The 22818-nt window shown below is 34.9% G+C and overlaps 2 protein-coding genes across 2 annotated transcripts in view; both read right to left on the bottom strand.

The window, feature by feature from the left end:
• The window catches only part of LOC115218781 (cadherin-23-like), a 43347-nt gene extending 21874 nt beyond the window's left edge, over window positions 1–21473 (bottom strand). The window contains exons 1-6 of the mRNA XM_036509388.1: window positions 21372–21473; window positions 17979–20435; window positions 17328–17347; window positions 11511–12589; window positions 10232–11412; window positions 552–2984 (exon numbers count right to left, since the gene is read on the bottom strand). Coding sequence (XP_036365281.1) covers window positions 552–2984; window positions 10232–11412; window positions 11511–12589; window positions 17328–17347; window positions 17979–20402 — 7137 coding nt within the window. The 5' untranslated portion in view covers window positions 20403–20435; window positions 21372–21473. The remainder of the gene's footprint in view (window positions 1–551; window positions 2985–10231; window positions 11413–11510; window positions 12590–17327; window positions 17348–17978; window positions 20436–21371) is intronic.
• LOC118766019 (protocadherin gamma-C4-like) lies at window positions 4160–15958 on the bottom strand. The gene is made up of 6 exons (XM_036509091.1): window positions 15567–15958; window positions 13842–13971; window positions 11617–12687; window positions 9665–9674; window positions 6911–6919; window positions 4160–4169 (listed from the first exon to the last, which is right to left on the bottom strand). Coding segments are annotated over exons 3-6 (1059 nt in total). The 5' UTR covers window positions 12655–12687; window positions 13842–13971; window positions 15567–15958; the 3' UTR covers window positions 4160–4167.
• Window positions 21474–22818: the final 1345 nt, after the last annotated feature.

Below are 22818 nucleotides of genomic sequence, written 5' to 3' on the forward strand. Positions count from 1 at the left end.
ATCCAATTTACATTATTCATGGAAATTCACAACACCTAACAACCACACACACACACACACACACTGTATCTTCTCACTGTATTTCCTACCCCTACAACAATATCCTCTGCTCCACTCAGATAACAGTCACAGTACTTCCCTGTCTATAATCCATCACAGCCACCCGTTTTCATGCTGAACACAATACTTCCACCCCAGCATCATTAATTCCATCCCTCATATTCTACTCGTGTCATTAGGAATCAGAAGAAGTTCAAAACTTAATCAATACTAAAGATACTCAATCAATCTATAAAAGTAATTAGCAGTATCCCTCCAACTCCAATTAACTGATTACAGATAGACATATATCCACTTCAAGTCTATAAGCAAGCTAGGATACATTAGGGGTCAAAATATATATTGTGGTGCGTTGTTGGGCTCTGCCGAGTATATGGCAAGCTGAAAGGCATTGACATGATATTGGGGGTGGTTGTGGAAGTGATAACGATGATGATGGCAGTAGTGGTGGTGATGGCAGTTGGGGTGGTGATTAGTAAACTTATACTTACCAATATAGTATTGGGTGGACTCTTCTCTAGGGTACCCACGTTTGACCAATCAATCTGAGACTCATACTGCGGGTAGAAATCTTCCTTACATTCCACAAATGGCATGTTTCTATTATTCATCTCTGAAGAGTACCTCACTGGGGTACCAGGAATACTGCTGCTCTGACACGGTAAAGGTTGATCAATTCTGTTACATATAGCTGACCTATTAACACCTTTCCTAGTGCTCTTGGCAGAGCGAGACTGACCACTGCTACATTTCACAATACACAGTGTGATCGACACTACAATCACCACAGCTACTATTACAGCTGCTACTACAAGGATAATCAATAATGGTACGTCCAGTGTTCTGTTCTTCTCTAAGTGGACAGTCGGCATCGGTGCTGATGTCTTGTTAGTGACCCTTAATGACAAAGACACAGTAGTTGTGGCTGACAACACTGGGCTTCCAGAATCCTTGACCACAAGCACCAGTTCGTATGAGCCAGCATCGTTGAGATGAGGTGCACGCGAGAAAGACATTTGACCAGTTAAAGAGTTGAGTGTAAACAAGCGTTTATTGTTACCGTCAAGTATTCCATATTTGAGGAACGCATTTAAATGACTGTCTCTGTCAGACGCTCTAATCACAGTGATGGCATTGGTACTTTGCGGGTGGTAGTGGACATTGATATGGAAAGGGTCAGTTGTAGGGTAGATGAAATACGGATTATTGTCGTTTCTGTCTAAAACCTCAACAACAACATTCGCTGTGTTATTCAACGACGGTTTACCATTGTCTTTGACGAAAACCTCAAACTTATACATGTCTTCTTCTTCTCTGTCCAATGGTATGTTGCTGGTAATAAAACCATAATCACTCACCTGGAACGGTATGTTATTTCTGTCTTTACTCAACAGTGAGAACGTCAGTTGACCAGCACTTGCCAGGTCTGGGTCAGTGGCATTGATAAAACCTATAGGAAAGTTTGCTTTACCATTCTCATAGGTGAGGAAGTGGAATGTATCTTTGGTAAATTGCGGTTGCACATCATTCACATCCATTACTTGGATTGAGATCTTTCTCTCCGTCTTTAAAGCAGGGCTTCCATTGTCTTCACACACAATTCTCATGTTAAAATGGTCTAATTTTTCTCTGTCAAGGGATTTCTTCAGAGTAATCTTGTATTCCTTTGATCCTAAATGTGAGAGGACAACTGTATCATGTTCTAATTTACAACTCACTTCTCCATTTGCTCCAAAATCATTGTCCACCACATTCACATAAGCTAGATAACTGCCCACTTTTGTCCCTTCGTAAATAGCTGCAGTGCCCTTCTTCAATTCAGACACAAAATTTATATCAATTTCAGGAGGATGGTTCTTTTCATTGAGAATATTCATCCGTACAATGGCAAAGGAATTTAAAGAAGGATTCCCTCCATCTTTCGCCTCCACATACATCTTGAGAATATTCTTTGTTTGTGATGTTAATGGTTTTTCTACAAATAATTCTCCAGTTTGTTTGTTTAGTCTGAAATGTCTTCTTGTACGTTCTGGTGTTTCCGGACTAAAAAAATAAGACACTTTACCATTATTGCCAGAATCTGGGTCTTTTGCAGACAATGTCAAAATAGGGTTGTTGTTAGGATGTGTATTTTTGATGGAAATATTGTAAATATGTTTTGAAAAAACTGGTGAGTTATCATTCACATCAATTATTTTTATATGAACATGTAGAATTCCTTGTTTTGAAGGTTGCCCTCCATCATTAGCTATCACTTCTAGATTGTAACTATCTTTGATTTCTCTGTCTAGTTTGTCTCCAAGAATAATTCCTATCTTTGCTCTTCCGGTTATAGTTTTCTTCACAGACAATATAAATGGATCACTAAATTGTTTCTTCAATTTGTATGTAACTTCTGAATTTTCCATTCCAACATCTCTATCAATGGCATCTGGAATTAATCTTTCGGCTCCTTCACGATCTTCCTCATTAAATATAATTTCTACATCTGGTTGAGGAAACTCAGGGCTGTGATCATTAATGTCTTCTATAATTACTTTAATTTTAATAACTTTCAAAAATGTCTTCCTTCTACGTACAGCAACTTTGATATATCTAACACAATCTGATTCATATGTACACAGTTTCTCTGCATCCAATGTTTGAGCCGTGTACAATTTACCATCTTGTGTGACATTAAACAAATGTGAATTTCCTGTTCTTTGTCTCTGTATTTGGTTGTATGTGATGAAGTTATTTCCCACAAGAGAGTCCGTTTCTTCCATCTGTGTGTCAGCAGCAATATCCCCAACAAAAGTAAAGGGACTGCTTTCTTCTTCTACATGATAGCTCAGATCTACACAGACACAACTGTGTAGTAATAGATTGAGGACATTTGCAAGTAAGTATGTATTCCACACACAGCCTACTTCCATCACAGAATGTTAAATCATATCTCGTGAGTTTATCTGAAATTATAGAAGAAAATAGAAAATTTTTATTGAAATATTTCACTGAAAGTTTGAGGTTTTGGAAAGAATCATTTGTTGAAATTGTTTAAAATTTCATGTGAATTATAGTAAAGTCGAAAGAAAGGAGTGAACATTTATGACATGTCTTAGTGTATGTCATAGCATTTCACTGTAAATTAGAAGTTTTAGAAAGAATCTTTTGATGAAATTGAAGAAAATTTCAAAACTATTATGGTCAGCAGAAGAGAAAGGAGTTAACTTTTATGATATCTTTCTTTGTAGTTCAAAGTTTCAATAATTTCAGTATTTTGTTCCCTAAATTCTTTTCTCTCAAGGGAACATTTTGTGGATATTACAGATAGTTAATTTTACTTATAAAAAATAAAATGTTACATGCTTGAAAAGTTGGATATAAATCCAAAGATATATATCCATGAAGAAAGTGGAAGTAGAGTATTTGATTAGAATTTATGACATCTTCGAAGTTGTCTCCAAAATTCCCTGCAATTTTGAATCTAACCAAAATAGGTACGGGAGGTAACTGCATCTATGGAGCCGACAATGTTTAATTGTCTCCCTTGTGTTAGGAATGCAATGGGGCGACTACGTGAGGATATTTTATAGGCACAGATTATGGAATGGTCTGAACATTCTCGTCACAGTTGCATATTATCTTAAAAATAGAGATATCTTCATCTCGTTTTTACTAAGCAGTCATTCCTGGAATTGACAAAACGATTGTTCTTTTCCTTTTGATGCATTAATACCTGTTTTATTTCACTTTTCATTCAACATCAGAATTCTGTGAAGATAAAGATTATATCTATCCCTCTATCTCTATTTCAGTCTCTTTCTCCTCTTTCTCTCTCTCTCTGTATATATATATATGTATGTATGTATGTATATTATATCTGTTTGTGTCTCTGTCTATCTATCTATCTATCTCATTCATTATTAATTACCTACTCAAATCTCAGATGATTTTATCAGACAATCAACATAATCAAAATTACTGGATCCTAAACATCAACATCTTCAACATAACATCAGCCACTGTTTTTTAATTAAAACAAAACCTTCATCCCTAAATGATCATAGCAACAGGCTTCTCCTTCTTCTTTTCTCTCTCTCTCTCTCTCTCTCTCTGTCTCTTTCTCTCTTTCTGTTATTCCGTGCATCCATCTTTTCATTTATGTGTCTCCTTTTAAAGGTACTCATATATAATTGCAAGTTAACCCTTAAATGGGACCCTTTTACTCTCTTACAGATGAAAAAAATGTCATAAATTTATTTTGAACAGAGACGCAGAGAGAAAGCAGATGCCTACATTACATACAATAATGTGAGATAGAATAATATTATGTGAGATATGACTGAATATCACATTGTTTATGAGTAGAATATATGAAATATGTGATTATATATTAACAACTGTTAAAATTAATTAATCTAGACTTCAAAGGAAAATTAAGATTTCATTTCAGAAAATAAATACATTTAAAACTGTATTGAACAATAATGTTTGGATAACAAATCCTTTACAGAAATCAGAAAACCTTACCAAAAGTAGGAATTCTTCAATATCCAAATTAAAAGACAGGATTTCTTCAAGTTAATAACTTAAAGTCATCCCATTTTGGTGAGAACAGAGTTGGGCTTCAGTGTTTTGGTCCCTTCCGTTGGAAATGGTCCTAAAATATATTGAAATATAACAACAATACTGTATTCCATGTTATAGAAAGAAGAATGTGTGTGTGTGTGCATGTGAGAAAGAGCGCGAGAAGGGAGAGAGAGAGAGAGAGAGAGAAGGAAGTGAGAGAGAGAGAGTGAAAGACAGACAGACAGACAGACAAGTGTAGTTTTGGCAGATACAGATTTATAACAATTTTTATGAACCATTATACTTATATGAGAGATGAATCACATTCATTGAGAATGTTCTGTGTGTATGTATGTAATATGTACATATATATATATATATATATATATATATATATATATATATATATATATATATATATAATATATATATATATATATATGTATATATATATATTATATATGTAGGTGTGTGTGTATTTATATAGTTAGTAGTCTCACAGATATAGTTTTGGAGAATTAATGTATACACTCACTTCTAAACACTATACACAGTAAATATACATTCTGTACGGCAGACTATTCAACAAATTTACAAATTTCAAAAGAGAATAACTCCAAACATACAGTTTGTGATTCACTAACAAATATATAATTAGTGAAAGATAATGACGAGTGTATATAAGAAATTGAAGAACAACAGAAAGAAAAGGCTTCAACAAGCAAGATTTCTCATCATTATATAGCCATGTTTAAAAATATATACACCAGTGATTATACACAAAATTAACAATATACAACATATTGCTCATGCTGAAATTTTAATATATACACTGTACAATATCTTAAACTATATATACAAACAAAAACGAAACACAGATATATGTGTATATTTATATAAGAAATTTAATCAGTAAATAACACTCCATCACAGCAAAATGTCTGCTGCTATTGACACTATACAACAATGTGTCCAAGAAATGGCTATCATTATTAATATTATTATTATTATTTTCAATATTACTAATCCACACACACCACAGAAAAAAAAGATCCACTTGTATTTCTATGTCTTGTTGTCTTCACTTTGACACTAAAATATATTTTCCACAACAAATTGCTCACACAATCCCTCAGACAACCATGTCTGACATCAGAACGATATCTGCTACTCTGTGATTATAGATTCATTATGAAGACCTCCTTCGTTAAATCGTTTCTATAAATGCTTTTAGAACATCATTTATACATTGTGATATGACAAAATGAATAGAGAAATATTAAGTAAGAAATATTTCTGGGAATATAATGATATGTTGTTAGAGTGTCTGCAGGAAATCTACAAATGAAATAATCTGGCTAAAGAGAAGAGACGGAATGTTGTGAAGACAAAATGGAGATTTCCTGTGAGAAATGAGATTTAGTGAGACAAACTTTGCATCTAATTTCACCTAACCAACAACATAGGAGACTAAAACAATAACAATTATTATAAACTCTATCAATATAGAACCAGAATATTTGTGAGATGACACTGGATTATTAAATAATCTAATAATAATAATAATAATAATAGTTAGTATTTTGCCCAGTGAAGTTGTATTTTGTGAGTAAAACCTCTGCTGATATTTGTGAGTGATATAAGGGTGTTTCTCTGAATGTCCCTTTGGTTTTCTCTTGTCTCTTATATATTTTCACATGATATTAAAGAGGAAAGATGGGAAATGAAAGAAGATAGATGTAGACTTACCTCCATTGTCTCATCCATAATCAGTGTGGCAGTGTGTGAGGGAGTGTCTAGTGGTGTGTCACTCTGTGTGTGTGTGTGTGTGGTAGTAGAGATGTGGATCTCAGGCTGTAACTACTGCTGCTGTTGTTTCTGCTGCTGTAGTCTGCTGCACACACACACACACACACACACACACACACACTGCTTCTACACATATACTGCAGTGATGTGTGTGTGTGTCATAAGAGCTGTGTATAGACTGTGTGCTGTGTAAATATACACAGTTTGTAGTTCTATGGTTTATAGTCTAACAATGGAGTGTTGTAACGATGTGTGATGTGTAGTAACTCTATCGGTTGTGTTGGGACACAAGTTAGTGTGTTGTTGTATATAGATATACAATAGAGGATACGTTTATCGTGTGTTTAAAAACATGATTGTATGTAAATATTTATATATGTATATTTATGTATGGTTGCATGTGGCTAGTCTTTAGTCACCTGCCTGATGGTTTGTCTCTCTTTTTACCTCTTGGCTGCCCTCTGACAGATTATACTTTATACACACACACACACGCACACTTATTATATCTGTATACATTTTTATATAAATATATTTATATATATATTATATCTGTGTATATGTGAGTATATCTACAATGTGTATGTGTGTATATACATATATTTCTATATATATATTATATCTGTATACAGATATATATAAATATATACATTATCATATATGTATATATATATATATATATGTGTGTTTTTATATATATATATATATATATATCATCATCATCATCAGCTAACAGCCAGGTGATAACTATTTCATATGCTTTGATGAATTATTAGACTATCAGAATATTTATCAGCATTTAAGTAGGGGATATTGTGAGAGACTGGTTTTGGGGGATAGCTGGGCATTGGTTTTTGTGTCTCAACACCCACCAATTGAATGAAGCACAATCAATAGTAGACGAGTGTATCCTGAGTACATTGTAGCCAGAAGAAAACTACAGTAAAAGAAGGTCAGGTCTCTTTTAACCCTGCTGGCAACAAAAGTAATCTCACTGCAAATGATGTGTAGATTGCTTGTTAGTCTTGTATTACAAAAAAAAGTACTGCTTAGCAATAAGACAAAGGTATTGAATGTTAAACATTCAGATGTAGAATTTGGTAAGAAAGGAAGCAAGTAATGCCCACTTTCTTGTGTAATTTTGGTGAGTATTGAGCAAGAAGAGAGAGATTAGATGAAAGGAAACCTGGCTAAAGGAATATCAGGTGTAGTACAGAAACGGGGAGGTAGGGGCTAGGTGTTTGGTAGAAATGACATGGGTGTGGTTGTGTAGATCTGAGATGTAAATGGATGGTTGCAGTTGAGTAAGGATGTCGTTGGAGGAACTGGAAGGAGTCTCAGGGAGAGGAAATCCAAGAGAGACAGAGGGAGATGGGAACCTTAGAGAGAAGACAGCAAAGGAATGCAACAAATTGTGTGATATAGAGTTGAATGGGTTCAAGCCTAGCTGGGAATGTATAGGAAAAAATGGATATTAGCACGGGGATAAAGTGTGTTTGTGTATACACATAGGGTGAAAATTTGTATGAATGTGTTAATGTGTCTTTCTGTGTGTGCATTGATGTAATGTGTGTAGGTGTGTGTGTACAACTACAATCTTATGTGTGTCCGTGTTTGTGATTCTAGTGTGTGTGTTTGTGTGTGTGTTGTTAAGAATGTGTCCATCAAATATTCCACTATGGTAAGATGGTAAGATCCTCACAGAATATTCCAGAGTCTGTCTGTGTAACAATATCTTTTTTCCTTGGCAGAAATGTGGTTTTATTTTTTAATTCTTGTTGGTAACTGGAATGGAGAAAGAAAGAGAGAAAGAGTTTAACAGAACATTGAATCAAGTATGTCACCTCAAATGTATGCCAGACAATATATCTGACAGCTATCATGGTGACCCAATATATTAGAGGCCTTTAAAGTGCATCGGTTGGAGGGGGCCTTCTTCAGAAGTTCCAGTTTTGAGAAGTGTGGGACTATTTCTTAGCCTCTATTGCTACCAGATCTACTTTGACCCCAGGTAGTAGCACCCACCTAACTCATGGTCATGGGTTAATTAGCATTTCATGGAATGGCATCGAGATAATTTACAGACATCATAACAAGCCCAGGGCAGATGAAACCCTTCAACTCTTTAGCAGGTCGTCTAAGAGAAGGTAAATCCAGATAAATCCTGCTAAGTACTGGGCTCATGCGATTTGTTTCACCAGATCAAGACACAAAGATACACACTCATTAATATATACTGGGTTGGCAAATCAGTTCCCGCGTTTTTTTTTATTTTGGAATCTATTTTTTTCCGAGATTTCTGTTTTTGAATCACTTTGGAATCTATTGTTTTTTTTTCTAGTTAATTTTAGTTATTTTTTGTTTATTTTCATATCCTTAAAATAGAACATCAATTTAAGAAAAACAAGCTTTTTCAACTCCTCCTTCTTTTTGATTTTAATCAAGGTTCTAAGGCAGCAAAAGCTGCTCGTGACATTTGTGCTGTGTATGGAGTGGGTACCATAGCTGAAAGCACTACTCATGACTGGTATGCCAAGTTCAAAAATGGAAATTTTGACTTTAAAGATGCACTTTGTTCTGGCCATCCAGTTGAGTTCAATGAAGACCGATTAAACCAACCTTGGCATGAAAATTCTCATCAAACAACAAGGGAGCTGGCAGAGAAAATGGAATGCTCCTACACTGCTATAGAGACGCATCTTCACTCGATGGGAAAGGTTAAAAAATTATTGAGCATAGGTTCCGCATGCTTTAAGTGACAACAACAGAAATCAATGAGCCACAATCTCTGCTGTGTTGCTTGCATGTCACCGCTCAACTCATGGACACAAGCAATGATTTCTTTACCGAATCGTTACTGGTGATGGAAATTGATGTCTGTACATCAATATGAAGCAGCATAAGGAATGGCTTAGCCCCAGTAGAGTGACACTGCACATGAAACAAGATCTGCATCCATGTAAAACGATGTTGTGCGTATGGTGGGACTCGGAAGGGATTGTCCATTACGAAATGCTTGAATGGAACCAAACGGTCAATGTGGAACTCTATGTTCAACAGATGGAACAAATCAACATGGCTATTCAAGAGGAAAAAACCTAATGTTTAGCATGGAGTTCTTCTGCTGCACAGCAACTCCCGCCCTCGTATCACCAATATGATCAAGGAAGCCATTCCAACGCATGACTGGGAAGTGCTGCCACACCCGCTGTACTCTCCCTATTTGGCACCAACGGATTTCCACCTCTTTCGATCTCTTTCAAATGCTATGCATGGAGTTTTATTCAATATTGATGCAGAATTGAGAGCATGGTTGGATCAATTTTTCGAGTCGAAGTCAGGTGATTTCTACCAACAAGGTATTGGAAATCTTGTTAAAAGTTGGGAAGAAGTTTTAAACAACAAGGATGAATACATTATTGATTAATTAGTTGTTATTCTATTTTAAACCTTTTAATAAGATTTAATTTAAAAAGACAGCGGGAACTTAGTTGTGAACCTAATATATATACATATATATAGAAGGTGATTTTTCAGTTTCTATCAACCAAATCCTCTCACAAGGCTTTGACCAACTCAAGTCTATATCATCATCGTTTAACGTCCATTTTCCATGCTAGCATGGGTTGGACAGTTTTCACAGAGGGCTGGCAACCAGATGGCTGCACAGGGCTCCAGTCTTGATCTGGCAGAGTTTCCACAGATGGATGCCCTTCCTGATGCCAACCAGTATAGTAGAAGATATTTCCCAAAGGTGACATGCAGTGGAGTTAGCAATGGGGAGAGGCTTTTTTTGTAAACTTATACTTACCAATATTGTATTGGGTGGACTCTTCTCCAGGGTACCCACGTTTGACCAATCAATCTGAGACTCATACTGCGGGTAGAAATCTTCCTTACATTCCACAAATGGCATGTTTCTATTATTCATCTCTGAAGAGTACCTCACTGGGGTACCAGGAATACTGCTGCTCTGACACGGTAAAGGTTGATCAATTCTGTTACATATAGCTGACCTATTAACACCTTTCCTAGCGTTCTTGGCAGAGCGAGACTGACCACTGCTACATTTCACAATACACAGTGTGATCGACACTACAATCACCACAGCTACTATTACAGCTGCTACTACAAGGATAATCAATAATGGTACGTCCAGTGTTCTGTTCTTCTCTAAGTGGACAGTCGGCATCGGTGCTGATGTCTTGTTAGTGACCCTTAATGACAAAGACACAGTAGTTGTGGCTGACAACACTGGGCTTCCAGAATCCTTGACCACAAGCACCAGTTCGTATGAGCCAGCATCATTGAGATGAGGTGCACGCGAGAAAGACATTTGACCAGTTAAAGAGTTGAGTGTAAACAAGCGTTTATTGTTACCGTCAAGTATTCCATATTTGAGGAACGCATTTAAATGACTGTCGCTGTCAGACGCTCTAATCACAGTGATGGCATTGGTACTTTGCGGGTGGTAGTGGACATTGATATGGAAAGGGTCAGTTGTAGGGTAGATGAAATACGGATTATTGTCGTTTCTGTCTAAAACCTCAACAACAACATTCGCTGTGTTATTCAACGACGGTTTACCATTGTCTTTGACAAAAACCTCAAACTTATACATGTCTTCTTCTTCTCTGTCCAATGGTATGTTGCTGGTAATAAAACCATAATCACTCACCTGGAACGGTATGTTATTTCTGTCTTTACTCAACAGTGAGAACGTCAGTTGACCAGCACTTGCCAGGTCTGGGTCAGTGGCATTGATAAAACCTATAGGAAAGTTTGCTTTACCATTCTCATAGGTGAGGAAGTGGAATGTATCTTTGGTAAATTGCGGTTGCACATCATTCACATCCATTACTTGGATTGAGATCTTTCTCTCCATCTTTAAAGCAGGGCTTCCATTGTCTTCACACACAATTCTCATGTTAAAATGGTCTAATGTTTCTCTGTCAAGTGGTTTCTTCAGAGTAATCTTGTATTCCTTTGATCCTAAATGTGAGAGGACAACTTTATCATGTTCTAATTTACAACTCACTTCTCCATTTGCTCCAAATCATTGTCCACCACATTCACATAAGCTAGATAACTGCCCACTTTAGTTCCTTCATAAATAGCTGCAGTGTCCTTCTTCAATTCAGACACAAAATTGATCCCTATTTTGGGGGGATGGTTCTTTTCATTGAGAATATTCACCCGTACAATGGCAAAGGAATTTAAAGAAGGATTCCCACCATCTTTCGCCTCCACATACATCTTGAGAATATTCTTTGTTTGTGATGTTAATGGTTTTTCTACAAATAATTCCCCAGTTTGTTGGTTCAGTCTGAAATACTGTCTTGTGCGTTCTGGTGTTTTTGAACTAAAAAAATAAGACACTTTACCATTATTGCCAGAATCTGGGTCTTTTGCAGACAATGTCAAAATAGGGTTGTTGTTAGGATGTGTATTTTTGATGGAAATATTGTAAATATGTTGTGAAAAAACTGGTGAGTTATCATTCACATCAATTATTTTTATATGAACATGTAAAATTCCTTGTTTCGAAGGTTGTCCTCCATCATTAGCTATCACTTCTAGATTGTAACTATCTTGTATTTCTCTGTCTAGTTTGTCTCCAAGAATAATTCCTATCTTTGCCCCTCCAGTGATAGTTTTCCTCACAGACAATATAAATGGATCGCTAAATTGTTTCTTTAATTTATATGTAATTTCAGAGTTTTCCATTCCAACATCTTTGTCAAAGGCATCTGGAATTAATTCTTCAGCACCTTCTCCATCACGCTCATCAAATGTCATATTTATTTCTTTTTGAGGAAACTCAGGGCTGTGATCATTAATGTCTTCTATAATTACTTTAATTTTAATAACTTTCAAAAATGTCTTCCTTCTATGTACAGCAACTTTGATGTATCTAACACATTCTGATTCGTATGTACACAGTTTCTCAGCATCCAATGTTTGAGCCGTGTACAATTTACCATCTTGTGTGACATTGAATAAATGTGAATTCTCTGTCCATTGCTGTTGCATTTGGTTGTATGTGATGAAGTTATTTCCCACAAGAGAGTCCGTTTCTTCCATCTGTGTGTCAGCAGCAATATCCCCAACAAAAGTAAAGGGACTGCTTTCTTCTTCTACATGATAGCTCAGATCTACACAGACACAACTGTGTAGTAATAGATTGAGGACATTTGCAAGTAAGTATGTATTCCACACACAGCCTACTTCCATCACAGAATGTTAAATCATATCTCGTGAGCTTATCTGAAATTACAGAAGAAAATAGAATATTTTTATTGAAAAATTTCACTGAAATTTTGAGGTTTTGGAAAGAATCTTCCGTCGAAATTGTTTAAAATTTCAAAACTATTATGGGAGACTTGAAAGAAAGGTGTTAATATTTATGGGACATTAAGTTTAGTTCAAAGTTTCCCGAATTTAAGTGTTTTTACCCTAAATTCTCATCTATGAAGAGAAGGGATATTTATTCTTGGTTTGTTAAAAGAAAGTGGAAATAGGGTATTTGACAAGAATTTCTGACATTTTCGAAGTAGTCTTGAATACTTCCTTAAAGTAAAGTTAGACAAAATAGTAACGGGAGGTAACTGCATTTATGGTGCGTAGAATGTTTTATTATCTCCCTTATTTTAGCTTCAGAGTTGGAGACTTGGAATATTATAGTCAGAAATTTCTTGTCTCCATTGGATATTTTCTTTAAAATGTTGATATCGTCATCTTTTTCTGCTCACTAGCTTTTCCATGAAGTAACAGAACTGCGGATATTTAACCGTAGGGACATTGCAAGCTATCCTTTCATTCTTCATTCAGCATCAAAATTCGGTGATGATGGTTACCTATCTCTCTCTCGCTCTCTCTCTCCATATATATATATATATATATATATATCACTATTTATCTATCTATTCTATCTATCTATCTATTTCATTATTAATTACCCACTCAAATTCTCAGATAATTTTATCAGACAATAAATGTTATCAAAATTATTGGATCTTAATCATTCACATCTTCAAATTAACAACAGCTAGTTTTTTAATTAAAACAAAACCTTCATCCCTAAAGGATCGTAGCCACAGGCTTCTCCTTCTTCTTCTCTCTCTCCCTCTCTCCCTCTGTCTTTCACTGATTCCATGTGTCTATCTTTTCATTTATGTGTCTCCTTGTAAAGGTACTCATATATAAGTGCAAGTTAACCCTTAAATAGGCCCCTTTTACTCTCTTACAGATGAAAAAAGTGTCATAAATTTATTTATAATATATTAACAACAGTTATAATTAATTAATCTAGATTTCAAAGGAAAATTAAGATCTCATTTCAGAAACTAAATACATTTAAAACTGTATTGAACAATAATGTTCTATATAACAAATCCTTTAAAGAAATCAGAAAACCTTACCAAAAGTAGGAATTCTTCAACATCCAAATTAAAAGACAGGATTTCTTCAAGTTAATAACTTAAAGTCATCCCATTTTGGTGAGAACAGAGTTGGGCTTCAGTGTTTTGGTCCCTTCCGTTGGAAATGGCCCTAAAATATATTGAAATATAACATCAATACTGTATTCCATGTTATAGAAATAAGAATGTGTGTGTGTGTGCATGTGAGAAAGAACGCAAGAAGGGAGAGAGAGAGAGAGTGAAAGACAGACAGACAGACAAGTGTAGTTTTAGCAGATACAGATTTATAACAATTCTTATGAACCATTATACTTCTATGAGAGATGAATCACATTCATTGAGAATGTTCTGTGTGTATGTATGTATATATATATATATATATATATATATATATATATGTATATTTATATATGTAGGTGTGTATATATTTATATAGTTAGTAGTCTCACAGATATAGTTTTGGAGAATTAATGTATACACTCACTTCTAAACACTATACACAGTAAATATACATTCTGTACTGAAGACTATTCAACAAATTTACAAATGTCAATATAGAATAACTCTAAACATACAGTTTGTGATTCACAAACAAATATATAATTAGTGAAAGATAATGACGAGTGTATATAAGAAATTGAAGAACAACAGAAAGAAAAGGTTCAACAAGCAAGATTTCTCATCATTATATAGCCATGTTTAAATATATATACACCAGTGATTATAAACTAAATTATTAACAATGTATATCACCAACTGAAATGTTAATATATACACTGTACAATATCTTAAACAATAAATACTGACAGAACCAAACACAGATATATATATATATATATATATATATATATATATATATATATATATATATTTTCCACAAGAAATTTAATCACCAATGACTCTGTATCACAGCAAAATGTCTGCTGCTATTCACAATATACAACAATGTGTCTAACGAATGGCTATCATTATTAATATTATTATTATTTTGAACATTACTAATCCACACACACCACAGAAAAAAAAGATCCACTTGTATTTCTATGTCTTGTTGTCTTCACTTTGACACTAAAATATATTTTCCACAATAAATTGCTCACACAATCCCTCAAACAACCATGTCTGACATCAGAACGATATCTGCTACTCTGTGATTATAGATTCATTATGAAGACCTCCTTCGTTAAATCGTTTCTATAAATGCTTTTAGAACATCATTTATACATTGTGATATGATAAAATGAATAGAGAAATATTAAGTAAGAAATATTTCTGGGAATATAATGATATATTGTTAGAGTGTCTGCAGGAAATCTACAAATGAAATAATCTGGCTAAAGAGAAGAGACGGAATGTTGTGAAGACAAAATGGAGATTTCCTGTGATAAATGAGATTTAGTGAGACAAACTTTGCATCTAATTTCACCGAACCAACAACATAGGAGACTAAAACAATAACAATTATTATAAACTCTATCAATATAGAACCAGAATATTTGTGAGATGACACTGGATTATTAAATAATCTAATAATAATAATAATAATAATAGTTAGTATTTTGCCCAGTGAAGTTGTATGTTGTGAGTAAAACATTTGCTGATATTTGTGAGTGATATAAGGGTGTTTCTCTGAATGTCCCTTTGGTTTTCTCTTGTCTCTTATATATTTTCACATGATATTAAAGAGGAAAGATGGGAAATGAAAGAAGATAGATGTAGACTTACCTCCATTGTCTCATCCATAATCAGTGTGGCAGTGTGTGAGGGAGTGTCTAGTGGTGTGTCACTCTGTGTGTGTGTGTGGTAGTAGAGATGTGGATCTCAGGCTGTAACTACTGCTGCTGTTGTTTCTGCTGCTGTAGTCTGCTGCACACACACACACACACACACTGCTTCTACACATATACTGCAGTGATGTGTGTGTGTCATAAGAGCTGTGTATAGACTGTGTGCTGTGTAAATATACACAGTTTGTAGTTCTATGGTTTATAGTCTAACAATGGAGTGTTGTGTAATGCTGGTGTATTGTAACGATGTGTGATGTGTAGTAACTCTATCGGTTGTGTTGGGAAACGAGTTAGTGTGTTGTTGTATTTAGATATACAATAGAGGATACGTATATGTTGTGTTTAAAAACTTGATTGTATGTAAATATTTATATATGTATATTTATGTATGGTTGCATGTGGCTAGTCTTTAGTCACCTGCCTGATGGTTTGTCTCTCTTTTTACCTCTTGGCTTCCCTCTGACAGATTATACTTTATACACACACACACATACTATATCTGTATACAGATATATATGAATATATATATTATCATATCTATATATATATATGTGTGTGTGTTTGTGTGTATAGATATATATACATACATATATGTATGTATATATATTTATGTGTGTGTGTCTGTGTGTGTGTATAGATATATATATATATATATATATATCATCATCATCAGCTAACAGCCTGTGATAACTATATCGTATGCTTTGATGAATTATTAGACTATCAGAATTTTTATCAGCATTTAAGTAGGGGATATTGTGAGAGACTGGTTTTGGGGGATAGCTGGGCATTGGTTTTTGTGTCTCAACACCCACCAATTGAATGAAGCACAATCAATTGTAGACGAGTGTGTCCTGAGTGCATTGTAGCCAGAAGAAAACTACAGTAAAAGAAGGTCAGGGTTCTTTTATCCCTGCTGGCAACAAAAGTAATCTCACTGCAAATGATGTGTAGATTGCTTGTTAGTCTTGTATTACAAAAAACAAGTACTGCTTAGCAATAAGACAAAGGTATTGAATGTTGAACATTCAGATGTAGAAGTTGGTAAGAAAGGAAGCAAGTAATCCCCACTTTCTTGTGTAATTTTGGTGAGTATTGAGCAAGAAGAGAGAGATTAGATGAAAGGAAACCTGGCTAAAGGAATATCAGGTGTAGTACAGAAACGGGGAGTTAGGGGCTAGGTGTTTAGTAGAAATGACATGGGTGTGGTTGTGTAGATCTGAGATGTAAATGGATGGTTGCAGTTGAGTAAGGATGTCGTTGGAGGAACTGGAAGGAGTCTGGGGGAGAGGAAATCCAAGAGAGACAGAGGGAGATGGGAACCTTAGAGAGAAGACAGCAAAGGAACGCAACAAATTGTGTGATATAGAGTTGAATGGGTTCAAGCCTAGCTGGGAATGTATAGGAAAAACTGGATATTAGCATGGGGATAAAGTGTGTTTGTGTGTGTATACACATAGGGTGAAAATTTGTATGAATGTGTTAATGTGTCTTTCTGTGTGTGCATTGATGTAATGTGTGTAGGTGTGTGTGTACTACTACAGTCTTATGTGTGTCTGTGTTTGTGATTCTAGTGTGTGCTGTTAAGAATGTGTCCATCAAATATTCCACTATGGTAAGATGGTAAGATCCTCACAGAATATTCCAGAGTCTGTCTGTGTAACAATATCTTTTTTCCTTGGCAGAAATGTGGTTTTACTTTTTAATTCTTGTTGGTAACTGGAATGGAGAAAGAAAGAGAGAAAGAGTTTAACAGAACATTGAATCAAGTATGTCACCTCAAATGTATGCCAGACAATATATCTGACAGCTTTCATGGTGACCCAATGTATTAGAGGCCTTTGTCTTGTCTTGAAAGTACATCGGTTAGAGGGGGCCTTCTTCAGAAGTTCCAGTTTTGAGAAGTGTGGGACTATTTCTTAGCCTCTATTGTTACCAGATCTACTCTGACCCCAGGTAGTAGCACCCACCTAAATTTTGATCATGGGTTAATTAGCATTTCATGGAATGGCATCGAGATAATTTACAGACATCATAACAAGCCCAGGGCAGATGAAACCCTTCAGCTCTTTAGCAGGTCGTCTAAGAGAAGGTAAATCCAGATAAATCCTGCTAACTACTGGGCTCATGCGATTTGTTTCACCAGATCAAGACACAAAGATGCACACATATTAATATATACATACATATAAAAGGGGGCTTCTCTCAGTTTCTTTCAACCAAATCTACTCACAAGTCTTTGGTCGACTCAAGTCTATAGTAGTAGATAGTTCTCCAAGGTGACATGCAATGGATGTAGTGGCTGTGGTGGTGGTGTTAATGAGGTGTTTTTTTGTAAAATTATACTTACCAATATTGTATTGGGTGGACTCTTTTCCAAGGAACCCACGTTTGACCAATCAATCTGAGACTCATACTGCGGGTAGAAATCTTCCTTACATTCCACAAATGGCATGTTTCTATTATTCATCTCTGAAGAGTACCTCACTGGGGTACCAGGAATACTGCTGCTCTGACACGGTAATGGTTGATCAATTCTGTTACATATAGCTGACCTATTAACACCTTTCCTAGTGTTCTTGGCAGAGCGAGACTGACCACTGCTACATTTCACAATACACAGTGTGATCGACACTACAATCACCACAGCTACTATTACAGCTGCTACTACAAGGATAATCAATAATGGTACGTCCAGTGTTCTGTTCTTCTCTAAGTGGACAGTCGGCATCGGTGCTGATGTCTTGTTAGTGACCCTTAATGACAAAGACACAGTAGTTGTGGCTGACAACACTGGGCTTCCAGAATCCTTGACCACAAGCACCAGTTCGTATGAGCCAGCATCATTGAGATGAGGTGCACGCGAGAAAGACATTTGACCAGTTAAAGAGTTGAGTGTAAACAAGCGTTTATTGTTACCGTCAAGTATTCCATATTTGAGGAACGCATTTAAATGACTGTCTCTGTCAGACGCTCTAATCACAGTGATGGCATTGGTACTTTGCGGGTGGTAGTGGACATTGATATGGAAAGGGTCAGTTGTAGGGTAGATGAAATACGGATTATTGTCGTTTCTGTCTAAAACCTCAACAACAACATTCGCTGTGTTATTCAACGACGGTTTACCATTGTCTTTGACAAAAACCTCAAACTTATACATGTCTTCTTCTTCTCTGTCCAATGGTATGTTGCTGGTAATAAAACCATAATCACTCACCTGGAACGGTATGTTATTTCTGTCTTTACTCAACAGTGAGAACGTCAATTGACCAGCACTTGCCAGGTCTGGGTCAGTGGCATTGATAAAACCTATAGGAAAGTTTGCTTTACCATTCTCATAGGTGAGGAAGTGGAATGTATCTTTGGTAAATTGCGGTTGCACATCATTCACATCCATTACTTGGATTGAGATCTTTCTCTCCGTCTTCAAAGCAGGGCTTCCATTGTCTTCACACACAATTCTCATGTTAAAATGGTCTAATTTTTCTCTGTCAAGTGGTTTCTTCAGAGTAATCTTGTATTCCTTTGATCCTAAATGTGAGAGGACAACTTTATCATGTTCTAATTTACAACTCACTTCTCCATTTGCTCCAAAATCATTGTCCACCACATTCACATAAGCAAGATAACTGCCCACTTTAGTTCCTTCGTAAATAGCTGCAGTGTCCTTCTTCAATTCAGACACAAAATTGATCCCTATTTTGGGGGGATGGTTCTTTTCATTGAGAATATTCACCCGTACAATGGCAAAGGAATTTAAGGATGGATTCCCACCATCTTTGGCCTCCACATACATCTTGAGAATATTCTTTGTTTGTGATGTTAATGGTTTTTCTACAAATAATTCCCCAGTCTGTTGGTTCAGTCTGAAATGTCTTCTTGTGCGTTCTGGTGTTTTTGAACTCATAAAATAAGACACTTTACCATTATTGCCAGAATCTGGGTCTTTTGCAGACAATGTCAAAATAGGGTTGTTGTTAGGATGTGTATTTTTGATGGAAATATTGTAAATATGTTTTGAAAAAACTGGTGAGTTATCATTCACATCAATTATTTTTATATGAACATGTAGAATTCCTTGTTTTGAAGGTTGTCCTCCATCATTAGCTATCACTTCTAGATTGTAACTATCTTGTATTTCTCTGTCTAGTTTGTCTCCAAGAACAATTCCTATCTTTGCCCCTCCAGTGATAGTTTTCCTCACAGACAATATAAATGGATCACTAAATTGTTTCTTCAATTTGTATGTAACTTCTGAGTTTTCCATTCCAACATCTTTGTCGAAGGCTTCGGGAATTAATCTTTCGGCTCCTTCTCCATCATCTTCATCATATGTAATATTCAGTTGTGTCTGAGGAAACTCAGGGCTGTGATCGTTAATGTCTTCTATAATTACTTTAATTTTAATAATTTTCAAAAATGTCTTCCTTCTATGTACAGCAACTTTGATGTATCTAACACACTCTGATTCATATGTACACAGTTTCTCAGCATCCAATGTTTGAGCCGTGTACAATTTACCATCTTGTGTGACATTGAATAAATGTGAATTCTCTGTCCATTGCTGTTGCATTTGGTTGTATGTGATGAAGTTATTTCCCACAAGAGAGTCCGTTTCTTCCATCTGTGTGTCAGCAGCAATATCCCCAACAAAAGTAAAGGGACTGCTTTCTTCTTCTACATGATAGCTCAGATCTACACAGACACAACTGTGTAGTAATAGATTGAGGACATTTGCAAGTAAGTATGTATTCCACACACAGCCTACTTCCATCACAGAATGTTAAATCATATCTTGTGAGTTTATCTGAAATTAAAGAAGAAAATAGAATATTTTTATTGAAATATTTCACTGAAATTTTGAGGTTTTGGAAAGAATCTTTTGTTGAAATTGTTTAAAATTTCAAAACTTTTATGGGAGATATGAAAGAAAGGTGTTAATATTTATGGGACATTAAGTTTAGTTCAAAGTTTCTTTATTTTAAGTGTTTCGTACCCTAAATTCTCTTCTATCAAGAGAAGGGATATTTATTCTTGGTTTGTTAAAAGAAAGTGTGAAATAGGGTATTTGACAAGAATTTCTGACATTTTCGAAGTAGTCTTGAATACTTCCTTAAAGTAAAGTTAGACAAAATAGTAACGGGAGGTAACTGCATTTATGGTGCGTAGAATGTTTTATTATCTCCCTTATTTTAGCTTCAGAGTTGGAGACTTGGAATATTATAGTCAGAAATTTCTTGTCTCCATTGGATATTTTCTTTAAAATGTTGATATCGTCATCTTTTTCTGCTCACTAGCTTTTCCATGAAGTAACAGAACTGCGGATATTTAACTGTAGGGACATTGCAAGCTATCCTTTCATTTTTCATTCAGCATCAAAATTCGATGATGATGGTTACCTATCTCTCTCTCTCTCTCTCTCTCTTTCTCTCTCTCTCTCTCTCTCTCTCTCTCTCTCTCTCTCTCTCTCTCTCTCTTTCTGTTATTCCGTGCATCTATCTTTTCTTTGTAAAGGTACTCATATATAAGTGCAAGTTAACCCTTAAATAGGCCCCTTTTACTCTCTTACAGATGAAAAAAGTGTCATAAATTTATTTATAATATATTAACAACAGTTATAATTAATTAATCTAGACTTGAAAGGAAAATTAAGATCTCATTTCAGAAACTAAATACATTTAAAACTGTATTGAACAATAATGTTCTATATAACAAATCTTTTACAGAAATCAGAAAACCTTACCAAAAGTAGGAATTCTTCAATATCCAAATTAAAAGACAGGATTTCTTCAAGTTAATAACTTAAAGTCATCCCATTTTGGTGAGAACAGAGTTGGGCTTCAGTGTTTTGGTCCCTTCCGTTGGAAATGGTCCTAAAATATATTGAAATATAACAACGATACTGTATTCCATGTTATAGAAATAAGAATGTGTGTGTGTGCATGTGAGAAAGAGCGAGAGAAGGGAAGGAGAGAAAGAGAGAGAGAGAGAGAGAGAGAGAAAGACAGACAGACAGACAAACAGACAAGTGTAGTTTTGGCAGATACAGATTTATAACAATTCTTATGAACCATTATACTTATATGAGAGATGAATCACATTCATTGAGAATGTTCTGTGTGTATGTATGTATATATATATATATATATATATGTATATTTATATATGTATGTGTGTGTATTTATATAGTTAGTCGTCTCACAGATATAGTTTTGGAGAATTAATGTATACACTCACTTCTAAACATTATACACAGTAAATATACATTCTGTACGGCAGACTCTTCAACAAATTTACAAATTTCAATAGAGAATAACTCCAAACATACACTTTTTGATTCACAAACGAATATATAATTAGTGAAAGATAATGACGAGTGTATATAAGAAATTGAAGAACAACAGAAAGAAAAGGTTCAACAAGCAAGATTTCTCATCATTATATAGCCATGTTTAAAAATATATACACCAGTGATTATAAACTAAATTAACAATATACAACATATTGCTCATGCTGAAATGTTAATATATACACTGTACAATATCTTAAACAATAAATACTGACAGAACCAAACACAGATATATATATATATATATATATATATATTTCCACAAGAAATTTAATCACCAAATGACTCTGTATCACAGCAAAATGTCTGCTGCTATTCACAATATACAACAATGTGTCTAACGAATGGCTATTATTATTAATATTATTATTATTTTGAACATTACTAATCCACACACACCACAGAAAAAAAAGATCCACTTGTATTTCTATGTCTTGTTGTCTTCACTTTGACACTAAAATATATTTTCCACAACAAATTGCTCACACAATCCCTCAAACAACCATGTCTGACATCAGAACGATATCTGCTACTCTGTGATTATAGATTCATTATGAAGACCTCCTTCGTTAAATCGTTTCTATAAATGCTTTTAGAACATCATTTATACATTGTGATATGATAAAATGAATAGAGAAATATTAAGTAAGAAATATTTCTGGGAATATAATGATATATTGTTAGAGTGTCTGCAGGAAATCTACAAATGAAATAATCTGGCTAAAGAGAAGAGACGGAATGTTGTGAAGACAAAATGGAGATTTCCTGAGAAATGAGATTTAGTGAGACAAACTTTGCATCTAATTTCACCTAACCAACAACATAGGAGACTAAAACAATA

The sequence above is a fragment of the Octopus sinensis genome, linkage group LG14 (genome assembly GCF_006345805.1).
Source record: "Octopus sinensis linkage group LG14, ASM634580v1, whole genome shotgun sequence".
NCBI classification, from domain to species: Eukaryota; Metazoa; Mollusca; class Cephalopoda; order Octopoda; family Octopodidae; genus Octopus; species Octopus sinensis.

What these genes read in the sequence shown, in the direction of transcription:
- LOC118766019 (XM_036509091.1), bottom strand. Translation starts at nt 12,654, where the DNA reads ATGGAAGTAGGCTGTGTGTGGAATACATACTTACTTGCAAATGTCCTC.